Here is a 22,548-nt window from a genome sequence, read left to right on the forward strand (position 1 = left end):
CTGTATCAGTCACCAGATAGAGCCTCCCCTACTGTCAGTTCAGTCTTTCATGAGTGGGCCGTGCTATAGGTATAACTCCATCTTACAGGAGCAGGTCCCTCCCCTTGATCTCATCTCTTAGGACACATTTGGTGGCTCACCAAGCCCTAGCTTCATCCTGAATATCTGGTCCTCACCTCTGGGACCGTAGCTTATCATCTTATCTTCTTAGAATGTGTTTGCCTTAGATCCTCACAGACCAATTTCCAATCAACCAGGGCTCTCCCAGATGTCACTTGTTCAGAGTCCTTCCTCTTCACCCAGCGATGTCCTGCCATCTTCTTATTTCTACACCACTCTTAGGGTGTAACTTACATTTCAGCTTCTTGCCCACTTTACATAATAGAGACCATATCTGTTTGCTATGATATCAACTATATTATGATCACATTGGCAAAACGAATGAATAGAAGCTGTTTCCAATGACATGGTATGCTTGTTAGGTTTCAGGCCTCCTAAACTGTCTGCTTCTCATTTGCTATCCTTCCCCTCCCTCCCTCCCTCCCTTCCTTCCTTCTTTCATTCCTTTCTTTCCTCTCTCCATTCCTCTCTCCTCTTTCTCCTTCTCTCTTCTTTCTTTCTTTTTATTTTTTTAATCAGTATCTTTCTCCAAAAGTAGGAAGAAGCCAATGTCAAAGAGGAGATACTGCCAGTGGCCTTGAAAGTGTTTCCAAGGGTGGGATTCCAAATAAACTCAAGTGAAGTTTCTAATCTTTGGAGCCATTTTTGCTTCCATATCCTTTAATGAGTGACTAATAACATTTTATTTGCTTTAAAAGTACTACCAAGGTCTAATCATAAGGTTTGTTTATTTTCCAGAAAGCGGATGTTAGTGCTCTTAATCAAAAGCCTTTGAATCAAGGTCATATGATTTTGAACAGATTATTTCCCTCACAACATGTTTTTGTCTCATAGCAACAAATCATGTCATTAAAATCATGAAGGCATGTGAGCTAAGTGTTTGATTAGCTGTAACTTTTATTTCTGAAATGGCCACCTGTGGCAAAAAAAAGTTATACCAGCTTATATGGGCAGATGAAAATGATCTGCTTCATTAATTTTTAAAATTAGGAGACTTGCAATGAACTCTTCTATGATGCCCTTTCATTGCTTAAAACAAAGAAATACTTGATTCAACCAAATCATAAGCTTTTTCCCTTTTGTGAATGAAACAACTGGTTTTACATGGAAATTGACTATTGTATTGGGAAAGTTGCTAGATTAAAAATATGCTTATTAGATGAATGACTATATTTTCATTACTCAAATTTTAATCATTGTGTTGCCCTATCATGAGCAAGCTCTGCTTGTTTAAATGGATACTATGTATAATAACGGTTAGCACATATTGGTCCCTTGCTACCTGCCAGGTACTGTTGGTTCCTTAATGAGGATTATGGAGTTTGATTCTCTTGTTTTCTTAAACAGTCTTACTAGAATAAAATGCAAATCCCTCGACATGGCCTTTGCATCCTTCATCCTCTGGCATATCATTCTGTTTCTGCCTACTCTCTGCTTGCCCCACTGTCTTGCTTTTGATAACAACAATGTCCACCATCTTGCTCCCTTGACCTTCTCATCCTTTAGGTTTCAGCTCAACTCTCTGCAAAGAGGCTATCTTGGCCAGCCTGCCTGTTGATGATCATTTCAAGACCCAAGTAGTTCCATTACTGTATCTGTATTTTGTTGTTGTTGGTGGTGGTGGGGCTTGAACTCAATGCCTGGGTGCCATCCCTGATCTCTTCTGCTCAAGGCTAGTGCTCTACCACTTTGAGCTACAGCTCCATTTCCAGTTTTCTGGAAATAAAAGTCTCACAGACTTTCCTTCCTAGATTGATTTTGAACTGCAATCCTCAGATCTCAGTCTCCGGAGTAGCTAAGATTACAGGCATGAGCCACCAGTGACCAGCTAGTATGGGCTATTGTTTTATGCCAGTTCCTACCTCTTGATTCAGTAGACTGTGAACTCTACAACCATAAATGCTGAATTCACCACTTACTTGCAATGCTTAGCATAGGATCTTACAGATATTTCTGAATAAATGGATGAATGAACAGACATGTTCAGTTTCCTAATTCATTTTCCTCTAATCTTTCCTTCTCTACTAGACAGTTTTAAAAAAGCCATCCCATGGCTGGACACTACAAAGACTCTTCTCATTTTCTTCCTTTCCCCAGGATGGAAAGAACTGATTTCTTTTTATTTACTCAATAAATCCTCCTAGAACCTTTATTTGTTAGCACTTGTGAACAAAGATAAATAGGATACAGTCCCCTTGAGCAGCTCAAAATAAATGAAGAGAGGAAGACAGAAAAACCCATGTGTCTGTGGGTGTCTGTATTTAAACACAAGCCTATACTAGTTAGCCTGTTAAGAAGGGAAGGCACAGAAGTTGGCAGCCACCACCTTGAGAATCAGTGCTTAAAACCCCCGGTGCCTGAGCATTTACTCTACAGGAGATGGAAGGTGGGTGATGTAATAGACAAAGGATTCTTTAGCATAATAACTCCTTAGTTCACACAGCAAAAATGCAAGTCTTGTGCAATCCTAAATGAGTGCCCTGTACTGCCTGTGACTTGTCAGACCTATGATGCTCTTGGCCTGCATAAACCATCTTCATGTTACTGGGCTTTTACCACTTGGAATTTGTAAACCAAATCCTAAATGAGGTTTACCAATTATTGGTAAAAAACATTCAACATTTTTCTTCCTTATTAAGAATGGTATTAAAAAAGCAATGAGAGAGAAAATAAAATCTGATTTTTAGGTTGTCAGAAAAACATCATGAGGGGACTGTGGGAATATGGCCTAGTGGCAAGAGTGCTTGCCCTTATACATGAAGCCCTAGGTTTGATTCCCCAGTACCACATATATAGAAAACAGCCGGAAGTGGCACTGTGGCTCAAGTGGTGCTAGCTAGCCTTGAGCAAAAAGAAGCCAGGGACAGTGCTCAGGTCCTGAGTCCAAAGCCCAGGACTGGCAAAAAAAAAAAAAAAAAAGGAAAACATCATGAGAAAACACCATCAGTTTAGCCAGAAAACAAAATGGCCAACATAAACTGTGTACAGGCACTTCACAGCTGTAAGCAGCTGTGACTCCAGCCAGACATCTCCCCATTCTCATCTTGTCTTTCTTCCCTTTTATCTGATTCACTTTCTCTTTACTTCAATTATATATGCATTCTAACAAACAAAAAGTCATTTTTTTCTGTTTCTTTTTGCTCTATAGGAGCAATTGTAAGTATGTAGCCACTCACTAGACTTCCTTCCTTCTTTTTACCCAGGATATTTGCATCAGGGACTTCATTTGATTGCATAGCCATGAACTCTATTCTAGTGACCTTCATTGGTAGTATTCTGAGGCAGTGGAGGCAGATTTCTTCCCAGGAGTAGCATGAGGAGAAAATCCAGCCTATTCCATTTCTCATTTTCATCTGGCTTGAAAACCTGCAGGGATTTTTTTTTCATGAAAAGGATGACCAGTAACCAGTTTTTCTTTAACTTTCAAAAAGCTAACATATGCCATTTGCATGGTGATCATTTTTTATTTTTATATTCATTAACAGGCAAAGAAGTAATACTCTTCTAAGGCCAAGTAGAATCATGTAGCCATGGTTTCCAACTTCACAAGCATCCCTCAGGTGAACAGCTCTTTTGAAGTGGTTTTGTTGGCAATTAAGTGCAGTTATAGCCCTGACATGAAACTAAGCATTTGTACACCTGCCCTGAATGCTTAAAATCTGTGCCAGCAAGAGGGAGCTGGAAACAGAGACATGCTCTGCAGGGTCCATTTTAAAATAACAATAATAACTAAAAGTATTGAGGGTTTACTAGCATCCAGCCCCTTTCAGAGTGCCTTTAATACTTTCCCTCATTTTGTCCTGACAGCAACCTTCCTGAGAGTCCATGCTGCTAGGTGTCTCATTAATATTCTGGAATTTCATTGCCCAACAAAAAGCTGTAAGTGCTGAGCCACCTTGACATTTCCCCAGTGATGAAATAAAATGCCCTTGGAAGCCAGGATTAAGGTGCATGCAGGGTGAATGAGGGCAATCTCACCTTGTCTGTGTTCTTTTTTCTTTTCAATTTTTACTTGTCTTTTTAAAAACATAGAACTAATGTTTGCTATAAAAACTTAACAGAAGTATAAAGTTAGAGGAAAATATTCCTTCTTTCTCTCAACCCTCACCATTATTAACATTTGGTGCAACCCTTCTAAACTTTTTAAGGCATACATAAACATACAGAATTTTGAGGTGCCAAATCTTGAATTCGAGGCTTCATGCTCAATCAGCTTTCTCGCTTGCTTACTCGGGGCTGGTGCTGTTCCACTTGAACCATCTTGCCTCCTACTTGCCTTTTTGCTGGTTAATTGGAGATAGAGTCCCAAATACTTTTGGCCTAGCCTGGCTTCAAACTGGAATTCCCCAGACTTCAGCCTTCTGAGCAGCTAGAGTTACAGGCCTAAGTATAATTTTCTTTCTTTCAAATTCCTTCCTTCCTTCCTTCCATTTATTTATTTGGTAGAACTAGGGTTTGAACTCATGGCTTTATGCTTGCATAAAGCACTGTACAATTCAAGCCCTACCTCTAGTCCTGCTTTTATTTTTCTAAGAGGGTCTACTTTTTACCTTGGCTGTCCTGGACCACAATTCTATTTATGATGTGAGTTCTTTTTTTTTTTTTTTTTTTGGCCAGTCCTGGGCCTTGGACTCAGGGCCTGAGCACCTTCCCTGGCTTCTTCCTGCTCAAGGCTAGCACTCTGCCACCTGAGCTACAGCGCCCCTTCTGGCTGTTTTCCATATATGTGGTGCTGGGGAATCGAACCGAGAGCTTCATGTGTAGGAGGCAAGCACTCTTGCCACTAGGCCATATTCCCAGCCCGCTGATGTGAGTTCTTGAAAGCTTTTTGTCCAGGCTGGCCTCAAATCTCAATCCTCCTAATTGCTACTTCCCAAGTACCTAGGATTACAGGCCTGAGGTATGGTGCTCAGCCCAGTATATAGGGTTTTTTGGTTTGTTTGTCTTGTTTTTGCTTTATGTTTTAAACATGTATGACACCTATACTACATCTTGCTTTTCAACTTAACCCTTTTTATGTCAGAGTATATATATATATATGTACACATATATACATATACACACTATTTTATGGGATACAGCAGGGGGCTAGTAGACAACTGTGTAAACAAATAATAAATTATAAGTGTTTCTTATCTTGTGATGGGGCTACATCCCAATAAAACCTATTGTAAATTGAAAATATAAAGTGGAAAATGCCTTAACAACAGTGCACTGGACGGTGTGGATTGTATACCCTCATGAGCCTGTGGCTGATGGGGGCTTGGACTAACATTCCACTGAATGCCTATTGATTTTATAGTATCCTTAAGGCACAAAGTCCTAAGGGACCATCTATATCTATCCATCTTCTTTACTCATGAGCAGTATAGTTGTTTGCATTTTTACTTTACTACAACAATGTTTTGGTAAACATTCTTACTCATGTATTTTAGGTGTGTAATATTTCCGTAGGATAGATGACAAACAAGACTGCTGGCCAGAGAGGGAACACACATAAAAAAAATTTTTTTTTGGCCAGTCCTGGGCCTTGGACTCAGGGCCTGAGCACTGTCCCTGGCTTCCTTTGCTCAAGGCTAGCACTCTGCCACTTGAGCCACAGCGCCACTTCTGGCCGTTTTCTGTATATGTGGTGCTAGGGAATCAAACCCAGGGCCTCATGTATATGAGGCAAGCTCTCTTGCCACTAGGCCATATCCCCAGCCCCACACATAAAATTTTGATAAACAGTAAAATTGCCTTCCAGAATGCACTGATTCACTCTCCTGCCAGCAATGTATGAGAGCCTGTAATCCTCGCTACTCAGAAGGCTGAGGTCTGAGGATCAAGATTCAAAGCTAGCTCTAGCAGACACATTGGAGAGACTCTTATCTCCAGTAATCAATAAAGCTGGAAGTAGAAGTATAATTCAAACAGTAGAGCAAATAAAGCTGAGCTGAATGAGGCCCCAAATTCAACCCCAGTAACACACACACACACACACACACGCACGTGCACACACGCACGCGTGCTCATGAGAAGTGTTTATTGTCCTATAGCCCCATTAATATCAGGTATTGTCTGAGGTCTTTATTTTTGCACCCCTAATTATGGAAAAGGTATCTTTAAACTTTTTGCATTTCTTAAACTAGTGATGTTGAGCTTAGTTTCACATGCAGCTTGGCTGTCTGTATATCTTCTGCAAATTATTCCCATCTCTTACCCAAATTCTCTCCTGTCTTCCTTTCACCACCTGTCCTAGGATCCTAAACAGCCCCCTTCCAACCTTTCATAGAGGAGATGATACGAGGGCAAGAGAAGGTGTGCTAATGAAAGAAAAAAAGCAGGTCCTGATGTATTAACAGTGGAAAATGTTTTCAGCTGTGAGTGTCTTTCTATCAAGAGAGCCTTCCTGAGAAGTAATGCTCATTTCTAAAGACTGGGTTTCAACAGGACAACTACTTTCCCTATAGTAAGATTTTCCTGGGACCTTCATTATTATATTGATGAATGTTTCATCTTTCATCATGAGGCTTGATTCTTCCTGTTTTGTCCATCATGATGAGGCTTTCTCCTGCTAGGAGATAAAGGCAACTGCTGGGGGCTTAGTCTCACAGAACTTTTGACTAAATATTCGCATTTCTACATATTTACCTAGGGAGTTCCAAACACAGATAAAACCCATGTGCATGATGTTTGTCATTAGCATTGCATATTGGATAAGAAACTTGAAGCTGTTTTAAATGTCCAAAAATAGAGATTAGGTTAAGAACAATTTAGTAAATCTCCCTAAATAGATATAATGTAGCATTTGGCATGTTTCAGTGGGGGGGGGGGGAGAAGGAGGTAACTAAAGGTTACTAGTATGATCAGAAAAGTTTTCTTTAAGTGTAGCTAGTACAATCATAAAAAGTAATTCATGGTGCTAAATTCACAAATGATTCCCCTTTAACCTGGAAATCACTAAGAAACAAATGCAGCTCTGACCTTAACCAAGGTTCAGTTCTCAGTGATTCATACTTATGAGAATCCACCACCACACCCATCCTGTGACTGGGCACTCACCATGCAGTGGCATCCATGTCCCCATTTTCTCTGCCAAGCCTAAGATGAAGAAGAGCATAAAGAGAAGGAAGAACCCAGAAAACCATGAATTAGAGCAGCAAATAAGTTTGCTTGAAATCATTTGGGTTATCTGCATGCCTCTTAGAAGGTTTTTGTTGAATTAATCCAGACAGTGGAATCTGTTTTGTCCTTAACATTTGTCTCCCAAGTTAAAACAGACTTTGGGCTAAGAAAAAGTGTTCTCTTAAAGGCATGTTGCAAATACAGATACCCATAGACAGCCCTGTAAGAAGCAGAACCCATTCTCTGTGTTCTGACCTGACTGGTCCCTTGATGAGGGGTTTGTTTGTTTAGTCAGTCACCCAGCCCAGATTGTCCAGAGGCAGTAACCATCACTTACATGGCATCTGGTGATCCGGCCTTCCGGGACAATGGTACTGATAGTTCCACGGAGCCTGTGGGGATAGGTTGGGCAGCAACATCTGTGCACATGCTAGATATCTCTGAGGTTCAAAGGGAGGGTACTCCCTGGACCTCAGAGGGCTGGGGAAGTCTTGGGGGTAACATGTGGATGTGAGGGGCAGGGGTCTCTCCAGATTTTTGATGCCCAGGACATCCTGGGGCTGAGAGTCATACCCTGTGTCTATCGTGGGCAGATCTGGGGCTGCTGGGATCTGGTGGGGCGGAGGCCGTGGCACTGTCTCTTGGCTGTGGCCTGAGGAGTCTGCCAAAGAATTAGGTAAACTTTGGTCGAATTTTTCTGAGTCATGGCCAGTGTCAGGAGAAGCTGCTGAAAGCTGAGATCCCAGCCATCGATTATGTTTTTCCATAAATGAAAACTGATGCTTTGCAGGAAGGGCTCCAAGCACAGACTGGGCCTCCGGCTGGCTGGCTGCAGAGGAGCCCAAGGACAAACCTTTGCCCGGAGCCGGATCCCTCCTGAGGAAACTCTCTTCACTCTCCTCCAGGACTTTGGTGCGCAGGCAGGTGACCTGCTGTGACACAGGGCACTGGTGGTTTGCATGTTTCAGAGGAAGGTGCACCTGAGAAAAGTCTCCTGATGCATAGTGCAGGGCTTGGGGCACAGGCGTGCTGGTGGGTGGCATGCTCTTTGCATTTGGAGCAGGTGGTTCCGATTCTTCTCCTAGGGAATATTCTGGGGTTGGTTTCAGCAACTGACTTGGGTATGGTTCTGAGTCATCAACCTCCACAGGAATGCTTTGGTTCATTCTAGTTGCTGGAACAAGAAAAAAACAAACACATAGCCTCAGAAGACAGATCAATGCTTGGAGTCCCCACTTTATGACCTTAAGGGACCTCATTCAGGATGTGGTTTAAATTAACAAGGCTATGACACACTGTGCTTGCAGGCTCCAATCACATAAAGTTGTTTACTTATCCTCCAGGCAAAAGCACTAATGCTTATTAAGATATTTTATCTGGGAGGCAGTTCAAAGAATCTGACTAGAAGTCACTCACCAGCAAGAAGAAAATGGATGAAAATCAACTGCTAAGTCTTGAGGAAAGAGAAATTATCATAATGTGGGCTGCTGTGTGTGTGTTTGGAATACATGATTAAATAAATGTCACTATGTGATATGGAATGATCTATAAGACATATTGTTAGGCGTCAAAAAAAGCAATAAGCAGACCAATATCCATATTCCACTGCTATTTTGTGTAACAAAAGTGAAAAGGGTGCTGAGGGTGCTTGTGCCTGTGCATATACACATGTGTGTGTAGGTTACTGTGGGCATATCTGCTTCAACACATGCAAATCATGTGCAGTGCACACAGATATTGCCAAGCTAGTTTCCTCTAGGATCCACTAGGGTAGGGAAGAGAAGTAGGAGGGAGAGTTTTCCCTCTTATAATTTAGAAATTTTGTACCATTTGGCTATTGCTTAATTAAGAAATAAAAGAAGTCCTTTTAGATAAAGAAAGCACACATTTAAAACACAAGCAAAAGAGGTCAGAATGACATTTTTTTCCACTTAATAACTTTAGGTCACTTTAAGGACTCCATTCCCTCTGGGCCCTCAGCCTGCATCAAAAGTAGCTTCAACCAAAAGCTCACTGAAGTTGCCCATACCTCCCAGAGCAAAGCCCACAGTCCAAACTGTCACTTTTATCTCTGAGAACAGAACTCTCCCTCAACCTTGCAGAACCAGAAAGAAATCCTCCCTCCCTCCCTTTATCATCAACTGGATGAAATGATGCCTAGTCCTAGGGGAAGGAGGGGCTGCTTAGGATGGAGGAAGTAAGGACACCAGAGGTTTGTAGAAACCTACTAAGCAGGCATACAAAGGAGCAAGAAAGTTTGGGAAAGAAAAAAAAAAAATCCCAGACTGTGTGTGCAGTAGGCGTGAGGCCCAGAGTTCAAACCCTAGTACAAAAAAAAAAAAAAAAAATCCCAGAGGTTTACTCTAGGCAAGGCCTTTGTACATAGCACACTTCAAATACTAGAGAGAGACAGGGTTGTGTGTGGATTTTTCTATTCCTGCTTTGGATCCATACAGCATTTCAACCACAAATGTTTACCGAAGGCTTACTATGCCTGCAGTCATGAAGCACATAAATTATTGTTCTAAGACAGCTTTTGAAGAACAAGAATTCACTTTCTCTTATGCTCTGTACTCTATCCGACAGGAACAAGACCACATACATTTTTAAATACGTCATCTTTAACCAGATAGGGACAGTGGTTTGGTTTTTTGACATTATTATTATTATTATTATTAACTATCTTCTTTTTCCTTCAGTGCTGTATAGAAGCCACAGCCTCACACATAGTATGTAAACACTGTACAATTGGGTTATAATCTCATCCCCATATGATATTCTTAAAACTGCTTATAGAAAGCTGGGCATGATGCTATACACCTGTAGTCCCAGCTACTCCAGAGGATGAGGCAAGAAAATCACTTAAGCCTGGCCATTTGAGACTAGCCTGAGTAATATAGTGAGACACAAAACAGAGCCAAAAAGAATTTGCTGCCTATAAAAGCAACCTCACCACTCTCTCTAGCAGTTCTCATACTCCACTCCCCTACTTACTGCCCAACAACCCTTGCAATTTTTCCTGGCACCACAGAAAACTTCAGCTTCTAATTCGTAACTGGCGTACCCTCTCCCTTCACTTTCCCTTCCCATCTGTCTCTTTTCTAAGCTATGTGTCCCCCTTGCCTGTTGGCTCTGCAGGAAAAAAAAAGACTCACCTCTTAAATTGGTTAGAACTCAAAAAAATTTTTTTAGTGACTAAGAACCTACAAAAATAGAGATTTTTTTACTTTTTGCTATTCAAACTGCTCACCATTGTTTTCCTTTCTTCTTCATGATTTGTCTTCAGCTATGAATTTAGATACACCCTACAAAACGCTCTTTGGCTGGTCAGGAAGCCAGAGTGTTTGCTCAAGGGAGGCTGAGTGTTGTGCAATCTCCTGCATGCATCTGTGAGCCCAGAGCCATGCGTGGGGGTTGAAGAGAGGCAGACAGTGAGCCAGCTAACAGGAGGACTCAATTCTTTCAATAAATGCTTGTCATGCGATTCACCCCCAGTGCTCCAAAGTGAGGAGCTCAGGTATAAATCCCCCCATTTTCCCTGGAAAGTATTTCCTACCAAAAGAAAAAAACCCAATTTACAAATTTGACTTCTTTTGTTAAAGACTAAGGGGCTTCCCAGAAGCTAATAAGAAAAGCATCAGGTATGGTCATCTCACATGAAACCTGAGGCCCATCCTTTGAGTAGTGAAAACAGGTCTGAAGAGGAACATATGGCCCCTCAGATGACAATAAACAGATCTTTTGCTCAAGGCTAGCCCTCCACTACTTGAGCCACAGTTCCACTTCTGGCTTTTTGGTAGTTTATTAGAGATAAGAGGTCTTATCTGCCCAGTCTTTCCTGCCCAAGCTGGCTTTGAACCATGATCCTCAGATCTCAGCCTCCAGAGTAGCTAGGATTACAGGCATGAACTACCAGTGCTTGGCTTTGAATGGCTTTTTAATAGAAGAAACTGCAGGATTAGTAATCACTATAAAAACAAACTGGACTTTGGTTTTTTTTTTTTTTTTTTTTTTTGGCCAGTCCTGGGCCTTGGACCCAGGGCCTGAGCACTGTCCCTGGCTTCTTCCCGCTCAAGGCTAGCACTCTGCCACTTGAGCCACAGCGCCACTTCTGGCCGTTTTCTGTATATGTGGTGCTGGGGAATCGAACCTAGGGCCTCGTGTATCGGAGGCAGGCACTCTTGCCACTAGGCTATATCCCCAGCCCCTGGACTTTGTTTTATCTATTTAGTTTTTTATTGCCCAGCTTAAATTTTTTTTTTTGTAAAAAGGTGTTTATAGAGGGGCTATAATTGCATAAATCAGGTAATGAGTACATTTCTTTTTGAACAATGCACTCCTTCCCTTATTTTCTCCCTGTCTTTCCCCTCCTGACCCCCGACCCCACAAGTTGTATAGTTCATTTTTAACATTGTGTCTAGTGAGTATCACTGCTGAATTAGTTCACCCTTTGTCCCACCATTTCTGTGCTTCCCCTTATCCTACAAAAATCAGATAAACTTGTATACAAGACAAAAGATAATCAAAAACAGCAATGAAAGGGACAAACAGGAAAAAAATACTATGTGTTCCACTCCACAATGTGTATCCTTCTTCTGGAACATACATTAAATTTAAATTGTTTTACTTTTAAAATATCTACAAGTGATAAAAAATTCAAAGGGTACCAAAGGCTATATAGTGAAAGGTGATCAAAATTATTTCTAAAGATAAATAAAGCATGACTCCTACCTTTAAGTCTCTTGTGATACACAGCTCAAGAGAGAAAACAAACATGCAGAAATGCCTACCCCAGGACCTTTGCAATTCTTTGTTCCTCTTCTAACAGGATCTCAGTTGAGCCCCAACCCCAGGCAAACAAATCCATGAGTCTCTATCTCTAATTAACTAGCAAAAAGCCAGATTGAAGCATGACTCAAGAGGTAGAGTGCCAGTTGTGAGTGAAAAAGATGAATGATAATGAGAGGCCCAGAGTTCAAACCCCAGTACCAGCACCAAAAAAAAAAAAAAAGCTACATGAATGACCCTACCATCCTTATTTGTCATAAATGTTTATTTGATAACTGCTAAGTGTCAAGCCACCACTTAGGCCTAGGCCATTTCTTGGCTTTCACTTCTAGAACACTTCTAGAACGCAGGAAAAGCTGGTCTGCTCGTGCATCTGCAGTTATCGGCCCTGGCAGCTCAGGAGCTGCCAGAACTGGCAGAAATGGTCAACCGTGCCAGGACAGTCCCAGAACACACAGTCACAGTGATGCACCAGTGAACTTCAGGGATCGGGGTACATTAAGATGCAGTCTTATCTGTTCTGTCTTTAGTAAAATCCTGGAAAAACGCTTAACTGAAAAATCATCATTGGTTATCTCCATTTTTCTGGCTTCTTCCAGGCCACCTCAATGTGCTGTTCATGTTATTGTAATTCTCCTGTGCCCTGTGCTGCAGTCCCTGATTTCTGATGCAAAGAAGCCCTGTGTTCAAGCCCTGACTCCAGAGTGGACAGAAGTGCCACTGACTGGGACCTGGAGCCCCAGTCTCTGTTGTATCTAGACAATCCTGGACTCATGTGAGCCTCAGATAGCCAGTAAGAGGCGAGGTCTGTTCAGCCTAGAAAACCATGGCTATGACTATGGCACTGGGGGACAGAATTGCTCACCCAGAGTCAACCTTCTGAGGTACCCAGTGAGGACACCCAGGCCTCACACTTCAGAGACCACAAAGTAGGGACAGGACTTCTGTGGATTCTTGCCAAAGTCTCTCAGGTCCTCTCCTGCTATGCCAGAGAGAATGACATCTCCATAGCTCAGCAATAACCATGAGAAATCTCAGAGCTCATGTCCCTTCACTGCTAAGAACTTCCTCTACAGCATAGATGCACATCCTGTGACATGAAGAGGCTCTGGAGCTAAGCAAGACAGTAGTGTTGACAAGTAGCAAAGGCTGGAGACAACCCCTATGCCCAAGGGCATTCTGCGTTTTAAAACCATTATGAATCTGGACAATAAACAATGAAGATTCTGTTTAAAAAAAATAAATTGCTATGTGAATTGAAGTAGATACAGCTTCGAGATTTTCTGTTTAGACATTATATCAGGTGTGGTGTCCCAGCTCTATAATTCCAGATACTTGGGAGATGGAGATAGAAGGATGGTAGAAGTCCAAGGCTAGCCTAGGCAAAATTGAAAGCCCTTATCTGAAAAACAAACTAAAAGCAAAAAGGACTAGGGGCATGGCTTGCTTATCCAGTGCAATACCCTGAGTGCAAATCCTATTATTGCAAGAAGGAAGGAAGGAAGGAAGGAAGGAAGGAAGGAAGGAAGGAAGGAAGGGCAGCATATAAAATGATGTAAGATCACACATGCCCGCATCCTCTCTCAGAAATTAAGAAATGGAAGGGAACTGGATGACCAGGAAGGGGGCAGGAGAGAGGTTTACTTTTCAGAAGATTTTATACTTTTACACTTTGTACTAAGGACATTGCTATGAAAAGCGCTCCCCACCCCCCACCCCGCCACTGATGTGGACGCTACAAAGATTAAGAACCAGTATGAATGAGGAGCATGTGAGACCCCCGCCCCTGGCCTCCTGCAAGAAGGGAGTGAACATGTCCCCAAAGATGCAAACACCACTGGGCAGAAGGTAGGGACATTTGCCCAGGTGGGCATGGCAGGACAGTTACCTATAGAGGGTAACTGCCAGGACACAGAACCGACTGCCACAGCTGAACAAATGCCCTGATCTGCACTCCTTCTCATCTGACTACAGAGACAGCAGTAGCTTTTCTTCACTAGGAGCTCATTGCCCTTTGGGCTGGGAGGTGAACAGATAGCTCTCGGATTCTGCTGTCTATCTCCTACCTCTTTCAGTTCTCTCTCTCTCTCTCTCTCTCTCTCTCTCTCTCTCTCTCTCTCTCTCTCTTCCTCTCTCCCCACAGTTTCAGCTTTGGCTTCTTTTTATCTTCTCAGGCCAGAGCCCTTTCTTCTCTATCTTACCCCACCCTCAGCAGCCTGGGCTTGCAGAGAACAACTTAACCGGAAGTCAGCAGCTTCACATCCACGTGACAATACATGCTGGTGTCCCATTTACAGAATTCTCATTTTTTCTGGACACAACGCAATCAACCTCCTTCAGCTGCCCTAACTCCTGCCCGGGTCTGTTCCCAGCAATCCTTTTCTTCTTCTAGCCCACTCTGTCTTAAATCACTATTAGTCTTCAGATACCACCTTTCTGATTACAGTACATCAAAAAGCTTCTTTGCCTTCCATCAAACCTACTTTCCATCACCTCCTATCTGACCCTACCCTGGCCCTGGCCTGTGTGGGAAGCAAGTCTCTCTTAGAACACACATTATAGACCACATACCCACATTTTGCTGTTCGGCTGACTGTACCCTAAGTCCCATCTATTACTAGAACGTGAGAAGGTAAGCAATATTCATATGCACATGCAGTGCATTCAGACTCCCTAGGTTTATATTCTTTCTGTACTGGCTGCATAGTTAATATGTGCTCTTGAAAAACTTAACTTTTCTGGGCCTCATTTTTCTCATCTGCAAAATGGAGAAACTTGCCCCATAGGAATACTATCGGGATAACAAAAGATATAAAATGTTGAATGCAGAGCGTGGCCCATAGCAAGCTCTAAAAACAGTGGTTATTGTTGTTATTTTTATTATTATCATTATTACTGTAGTCAGTGATTTGGCTTTGGAATTCTTTCTACCCAAGAATCTAATGTAGGGTAACTATCTATTTAAGCAATGTGTGTATATGGGAGTCATTTACAGTACAAGTGAGTTCCATCATCTCATTTGGTCCTTAAGCCTAGGCCAGAGGGTAGAGTGAAAGGTGCCATTTTGCTCTTCCTATTTACAAAGGCTGAGGCTCTATGTTGATTTTTCAAAGTCATACGATAAGTGATTGGCGATGGCAAATGTAGCCTGTAGTCTCCTACTTCTTTCCACTAAACCCTATAGGTCAGGTGTTGGAAAACTTCCTGCAAAGGCCAAATAACAGATTACTTGTGCTTTACATGCACTGTCTCATATTCTGCTTCTTTTTCTTTTTGGCAGTGCTGGGGTTTGAATTCAGCACCTGGGGCTTGCTAAGCAGTTCTCTACTGGTTGAGCCTTGCCTCCATCCCTTTTGTTGCTTCAATTGTTTTTCAGGTTTGGTCTTGAGTTTTTGCCCAGAGCAGGCCTCCTCACACCTCCTATACCCCCATGTTACTGGAATGACAGAGGTGAGACACTTTACCTAGCGTATTAGTTGAGATAGAGTCTCACTAAGTTTTTGTGCTGGTCTTAAACCATAATCGTCCTGATTTCTGCCTCCTGAGCAGCTGGAATTAAAAACATGAATTGTGGTACTTGGCTCTTCTTTTTTCTTTCTTAAAAAAATGCCCTTAAATTGTAAAAACAGGCTAGTACAAAAAAAGCTCATGGGTTATATAGGACTATAGTTTACAACTACTGATAAAGATTATGCTAACATATCAAAATATGAACCTAATGAAATGGATCTACTTAAGAGATCTTACCTTTATCGCCAACCACTTATTCACATTTACTGAAATGTTTGTGTGAGAAATACTGTTCCAAGTATTGATTAATTTAGCAGTCACTGTAACCCTAGTTGATAGACCCTATTGTTGGCCTCATTTTGTGCAAGGGGAAACAGATCAGTAAGTAGCAAAGCTAGGATTCAAATCCAAGCAGTTCAGCCTCAGGGCCTGGGGCTCTAAACTGCTTGCACTGATTGGCATAGCTGTTTGGGAGAAAGATAGGGAGGTGGGGAGCCACAGAACTCCCAAGATGCTTCTGGAGTAAGTCAGTTTCACCAATTCACCTTGACACTAAGGGGCTTGGACACACACCACCTCTGTTCTGCAAAGCATCACCAGGCCGTTACAATAGATGGTACGATGAGACATCGGCATCTTCATGGAGAAAAGCACTTGATTGGATCTCATTAAATTTTAATCATAAACGGAATTCAAAATAAATTGAAAACTGGCTGACAGAGCACAAACAAAGGGTGATGATAAATGGCGAAGCATCTAAAGAGGGAGTGTCTTCCAGAGGACGCCTCTGAGGCAAGGACTGATGGGATTTAATGAAGGTGTTGTGTCTCTGGAAAAAGACAAATAACATAGCAAGAGATAGAGGAAGGGCAGGAGTAAACAGCCTGAGTAATTAATAAACCACATTAAGCAGCTTCTAAACGACCAACTGCTTGGATTTCTTTCTTTTTTTCCTCTTTAGCATTCTTTGGGGTCAACAATAGGGTGAAGAGTCCTAGGGAATATTTCAGATGGACACAAGAAACATACATACATACATGCATACATACATACATACACAAGTGGAGGACCTTCAGGTCCAGTTTGGATCAAATACTTTCAATTATCAATAATTATGGATTCTCAGTTTTTCATTCTCCAGAGAATATTTTTGTACGTGTGAATGCCATGCATGAATTCAGGGCCTGGATGCTATCTCTGAGCTTTATTTGCTCAAGGTTAGCATTCTACTACTTGAGCCACAGCTCCATGTTTGGCTTATGGTGGTTAATTGGAGATGAGTCTCACAGACTTTTCCTGCCCAGGCTGGCTTTAAACTGTGATCCTTAGATCTCAGGCTTGTGAGTAGCTAGTATTACAGGTGTGAGCCACTGACCCCTGTGAGACAGTTTATACTGGGGATTAAACTCAGGGCCTCATGCTTACAAGGCATGCTGTCTAACCCATGGGCCACACCTCCAGCTAGTTCACCTCAGTTATTTTCAAGGTAGTCTCAATGCACAGGCTGGCCGGGGTTGTAGTCAACTTCCTTACGCTTTCCTATGTCCCTGGAGATGGCAGAAGCACAGCACTGTGCCCAGCACTATGCCTCCCCTGTAGCTGGAATGGTGCCTGTCACTGTGCCTCCCCTGCAGCTGGAATGGTGCCTGTCACCTTGCCCAGCCATCGGCTGAGATGCAGTCTTAAAAACTTTTATGCACTGGCTGGTCTTGAACCATTGATCCCTCAATCCCAAATCCTAAGAAGCTAGAATTACAGACTTGAGTCATTACACCTGGCAAAGACACTGATTTTTTTCCTTGTTGTTTAAATCAACAAAACCTATTAATGTTCTTTGTTTACTGCCCCAAAGCATGCAAACTTTCATAACGTTGGTTTGCTCAGTAGAGTAAAGGGTTTGGCTCAGATTCAAACTGGAGTGAACAAATGTTTCCAAGTTTACTTGCAGAATTTCCCTTACACTGAAGTTCTTCCACTAGATTTGCCAGAGGATGGAAAATAGTGAGAGCCCTGGTTATACTGTGTCATTTCCTGGGCCTGGACAGGAAGACTCACGTCTGGCTAAGTGAAGCCCAGCACTAGCTGACCTGATTTGAGGAAGTTTGACCCGGGATGCCTCTGTGCCAGAAAAGAAGGAAGAGATGGATTAATGGGAACAGACTGATTCTGACATATTGGAAGCTGCTAATAAACATTCAGAGAATAGCTTCAATCCAGCTCGGATTCTTTTGTTGTAATTGTTTTTGTTATAGTTGTTGTTTTTCCAGATAAGATGGTCTTTCTAAGCACACATTTGTGGTCCTTAATTGAATCCAGGCCACAGAGTGAGGGAGAAGAAAGGATGGAAGACCAGAAAAAGGAAAACCATAAGGAAAATTTTAACTAGCCCCTCATTAGTCTAGGAGAGATTTCTTTAACGTCTACTTCGTATGTGTTATGAAGATGAGAATGGTCAGCCGGAAGGCAAGGGAAAGAACAGATACAGAACAGGCAGGAGAGTCCAGGGTAAGCCGGTGGCTCACAGTGGCAGTAGCGTCCTGGGATGGGACAGAGGCCTATTAACCCTGGGAGAGGAGAAAGGAAAAACATTAGCCTGGCACACACTGCCTAAAGGAGATCCAAGATCCCTTTATGGCAGAGGGAACTGCCAAGACACAAGGCAACCTAGGTCTGTGGGAGATGATTTGGGGGGCACACAGGCTAAGAAGGGGGACATCGGTTCTTTCCTTCCAAATAGCTTGATTTCAGCTGCCTCATCAAGGAAAACTGGTATGGCTCCAAGGGCCATCACATGGAAGCCCCACTCTCCCTGGGCCAGGTTATATCCATTGGTCTCCAGGAAGTTCTGTGCCCACCACCACCTGGTCCCACGCAGGTGCAGAGTAGAGCCGTCAGGGCCAGAGTGCATGTGGGCATGTGACAAGAAGTGTCAGAGAAGGAAAGGACAGCCTGGCTTTTATGAGCTAAAAATATCTCGGTGACAATGCAGTAGGAAGAAACAAGAGAGGCCCAGGCCTCAGATGCTTTCTCAGGGAAGGCCTACTGGATTGTTTTGATAAGGGAATGTGATCAAACATTAGGGGTCATTTAGTTAGCTCTGAAAGGAATTTAAAGTTTAATATTCTCATCTGTGTTCTCTTTTGCAGCCGCAGTTGCCTGCGATTCATATATGTATGCCTTTAAAGGCTAATCTAAAATTGCCTGCAGCGGAAAAATGATTTGAATTCAGGATATATTCAAGATTTCCATTCTGCAATGTGTAAAACATTGATTTAATTTAGGCAAACTACCCCGTTGCCATCTATCTTGCTGAATGTCTGTTAAAAGATGCCTATAAACATGATTTTCTCCTCTTCTTATAATTTCCTAAGCATTTGGAAATTACTCCTTAATCCTGTGAGAAGCAGGCTTTAACATTTTATGAAAATGAGAGCTCTTAAATTTGGAAGCTTTCTGTCCAAAATATCATCACATTATCCAGACCTCTTCGTTAGCCGCCCCCACTCAACGAACAGGGCAGAGTAGCTGCATGGTCTCCATTGCTTGTGGTGCAATGGCATCAACACCAACATTCAGAAGGACTGCCATGGGGCCTTATGGCTTAAAGCTAGGATAGCAGCTGAACAACAGTTAGCCTGATTTCAGATAATGGTACATTGTGATTGGCTAATAAAAAAATGGCAATGGGACAAAGGGTGAACCAATTCAGCAATGATACTCACTAGACATTATGTTGGAAATGAACTATACAATGAGGGAGGGTGGGGTGGCTGTTCAAAAAGAAATGTACTCATTACCTAACTTAGGTAACTGTAACCCCTCTGTACATCACCTTTACAATAAAATTTAAATTAAAAAAATCAGGAACTCAGCACGGATGAAACATGCTGATAATTCCTGTCTTCTCAGGAATACAGAGAAACATCAAAGACAAAACCAAACCAAACAACAGGAGGATTTATAACAGAGCCTTGATATCCTACAGAAAGTTCTATAGTACCAAAATCCCTGAAGTAGCCCATCCAGTGGGCAAGCGTGTTAGAACTGTAGCCCTAAAGAAATAAAAAAGAGTTTTGGGGTTTTGTGTTTGTTTTAAAGCAGTGGTTTGGAAAAGGTTAAAGCTTTTCTGTATGTGTTTCACTATTTCCTTTCCCCTCCCATTAAAGGCCCCAAACAATGCCTGTTTCTGCCAGGACAGTTTTCCTTTTCCAACTAAGTCAGGCATTGGCTTTTAGAGCTGGGCGCGCCTGCCAATTCTCTGGCCTGCCTTGTCTCTGTGAGTGAATGCATGGAGCCATGCTTTCTGCGTAACCCATGGGACATGAACTAATTCAAGAAATCCCCTGTTTCTTCTTATTTGGTGAGAGCAAAAAAAAAAAAAAAAATGATACCTCAGTTTTAAGCAGCCTCCCACAGAGCCACCACTACTCATCACCCCCTTGTCTGCCCTGCCTCCTCCTGCCTCCCTCAGCCTCCCCTAGCCTCTTGCTCTGGCTGCTGTACCTTTGGCCTAGAAAGCAGACTGGCAATCAAGAAGCTTGTGGGGAAGGAGCCTGAGCCCTTCCAAGGCCTGTGACAGTGTGCTAGGGGCTTGAGGCTACAAATTTTAGAAGCAAAGTGCCTTTTCCTTGGTGTATGTGTGTGGTGGGTCTTAACTAATCAGTAGAGAGGAGTTAAAATATATGTGTAATGATCAGTAAACAAAGCAAGTCTTCCTGAGATGACTCACCCGTTTCGGCTACCCTTCTTGGACTACCCTAGCCTTGTTTTATTGGAAAAGAGTTGGATGTAATCATGCGCGCGTGCGCGTGCACACACACACACACACACACACACACACACACACACACACACACACAGAACAGATCCAGGCCTAGGGGAGCCAAAATGAATTACCTGAGAGATGGAACCACACAAAACAGTGACAACTTGCAGCCATGTTTCCTATCCTCATTTAAAACGATCCATTTGGTCTCTTTTTTCTCATTTGTAAAAAGAATATATATATATATGTATATATATATATATCCCATATTCTAAGAGATCACCTTGAATCAGAAGTCATAGGAAACTAGATTAGCCTCTAAAGTCAAGTACCAGCATTTCTCCCCTTAGGATTCCCAAAGCTCCATCCAGTGCCAGCAAACATCTACAGGGATTAAAGGGGGACTTCCAGGTCCAAGCATGCAGTGTGGATTTTTTAATTTCTCCAATGTAGAGCTCGGATAAAGAAAATAGAGCTCTCTTTCTTACTGCTACTGACTTGTCCTTGGGCAAGTTACATAGTTCTTACCATCATGCACTCTTGAGAGAGGTAGGACTTGAATTCTTGATCAAAACTTATGGGGAGACCAAGTATTCAAACAAATGGTGCCCAAGCATTTGGGACCAGTACTAGTGTGTGTGCGTGTGTGTGTGCGTGTGCGTGTGCGTGTGCGTGTGCGTGTGTGTGTGTGTGTGTGTGTTGCTTCTCCCTTCAAAGAGTTAATCCCAGCTCCCCTGTCTGAAACAGTAAACTGGCAACTCACTCTGGCTGCAAAATCTTCCTACCATGTTCTTTGCCTGAGCTGATCTCAGTACAGGAAGTTAAGAGGGGGTGAGGGGATGGCGAGGGCAGAGGAAAGTAGGGAGGTAGAACACTTCAGCCGAGGAGAAAACGCTGTGTTTTGGAAAATAGGTCAGTGGTTGAGCTATGAGAGGAGGCCAGTATCAGTAAGACTGCTTACCTTAGATCCAGTACAGACAGACAGGGCAGCCAGCCAGCTGGGGGGTGGTCTCCCTCTCCACTCTCCTCTCTCCACCTTGGGTGGCTCTTGCCCTCCCTCCCTCAGCCTCTCAGGGCCCAGGTAACTTGTAGAACAGGCTCGGAAGCAGGAAGTAGAAGCTGTATGCAAATCTCTACAGTGGCAGGGCGGCCTTTGCGCTGAAATCTCCCTGTGGGCAGTGAATCACGGCTGAGAAGTTGCTTCATTTCTTAAAACAGAAACCTCCTTCATTCACTAGAAAGAGCCAGGGACCAATTAGGCTGGATTTTTGTTTTTTCACCACCCAGCTGAGAAACAGCAAGGACTGCCTTGAGCCTGAGGATATATCTCAGCAGGGAGACTGAACTTGAACTTTGAGTGAGGAGACTGGGGACAGAGAATGGGAAGGGATGTGAGAGCCCAGCTCACTGTCTACTCTCACTGTTTAAAGCACTTGGGTGGGGGGGAGGGGTACTGGGAAAGTGCAAGGAAAGGGGTGACATTGCCCAAAAAGAAATGTATGCTGTACTGACTTATGTCACTGTAATCCCTCTGTACATCACAAATGTATCATCACAATAACAACACAAATAAGTAAGGAAGAAAAAAAAAACAACATTTGCTGCCCTTTGCCGTGGAAGGGGACACCATGCCCAGACCCCTACATATGTATACACACACACACACACACACACACACACACACACACACTCCTCCCATCCTACCCTCCTGGTTTTCCATTTCATGACCTGAAGTTTATTTTCTCTCCTTCCCTCCCCTTCCTACTGTTTAATAAACAGCCTACAGAATTTATTATACAAAGAAGATGCAGGAGACAAGATGATACCACAGCAATCTGCATAAATAATATACAAGCACGTGACATGGGGGACCGCAGAGGGTGATGGGACTCTGATGGAGGGAACTTCAGAGTTCGAGGGACTAAGTGTGAATCCAGCCAAGCCCTTGGCCATCTGGGCTCTCTCCCCTGGCTCCTGTGCTGGACTTGTGGGCCTGTTGAAGAGGTTCAAGCAGCCTTCACAGCTGTCTGTCTCTCCACCCTTGCCCTTGTGCAAAGGACAGGCCCCAGAGGGTCCCAACCAGATCCTGCCACGTTCTGCTCAAGCTCCACACCCAAAGCAGGTTGTTCAACATTCTATAGGCAAAAGGGAAGGTAATTTGTTTTTAGCTTGCCCCACACCCAGTGTTGGCATTGAACTGGGATTGAATCTAGGACCTCACTCATGCTAGACAAACACTCTACCACTCAGCTCCATTT

General features: G+C 42.9%; 1 protein-coding gene across 2 annotated transcripts in view; it reads right to left on the bottom strand.

The window, feature by feature from the left end:
• The window catches only part of Traf3ip2 (TRAF3 interacting protein 2), a 43,584-nt gene extending 22,012 nt beyond the window's left edge, over positions 1 to 21,572 (bottom strand). The window contains exons 1-3 of one of the 2 annotated variants that reach the window (XM_048353927.1): positions 21,252 to 21,572; positions 7,565 to 8,401; positions 7,165 to 7,203 (exon numbers count right to left, since the gene is read on the bottom strand). In XM_048353927.1, the coding sequence (XP_048209884.1) occupies positions 7,165 to 7,203; positions 7,565 to 8,393 (868 nt within the window). In that variant the 5' untranslated portion in view covers positions 8,394 to 8,401; positions 21,252 to 21,572. The remainder of the gene's footprint in view (positions 1 to 7,164; positions 7,204 to 7,564; positions 8,402 to 21,251) is intronic. The other variant, XM_048353928.1, reaches the window with a different exon arrangement.
• Positions 21,573 to 22,548: the final 976 nt, after the last annotated feature.

The sequence above is a fragment of the Perognathus longimembris genome, chromosome 9 (assembly GCF_023159225.1).
Source record: "Perognathus longimembris pacificus isolate PPM17 chromosome 9, ASM2315922v1, whole genome shotgun sequence".
Taxonomy (NCBI): Eukaryota; Metazoa; Chordata; class Mammalia; order Rodentia; family Heteromyidae; genus Perognathus; species Perognathus longimembris.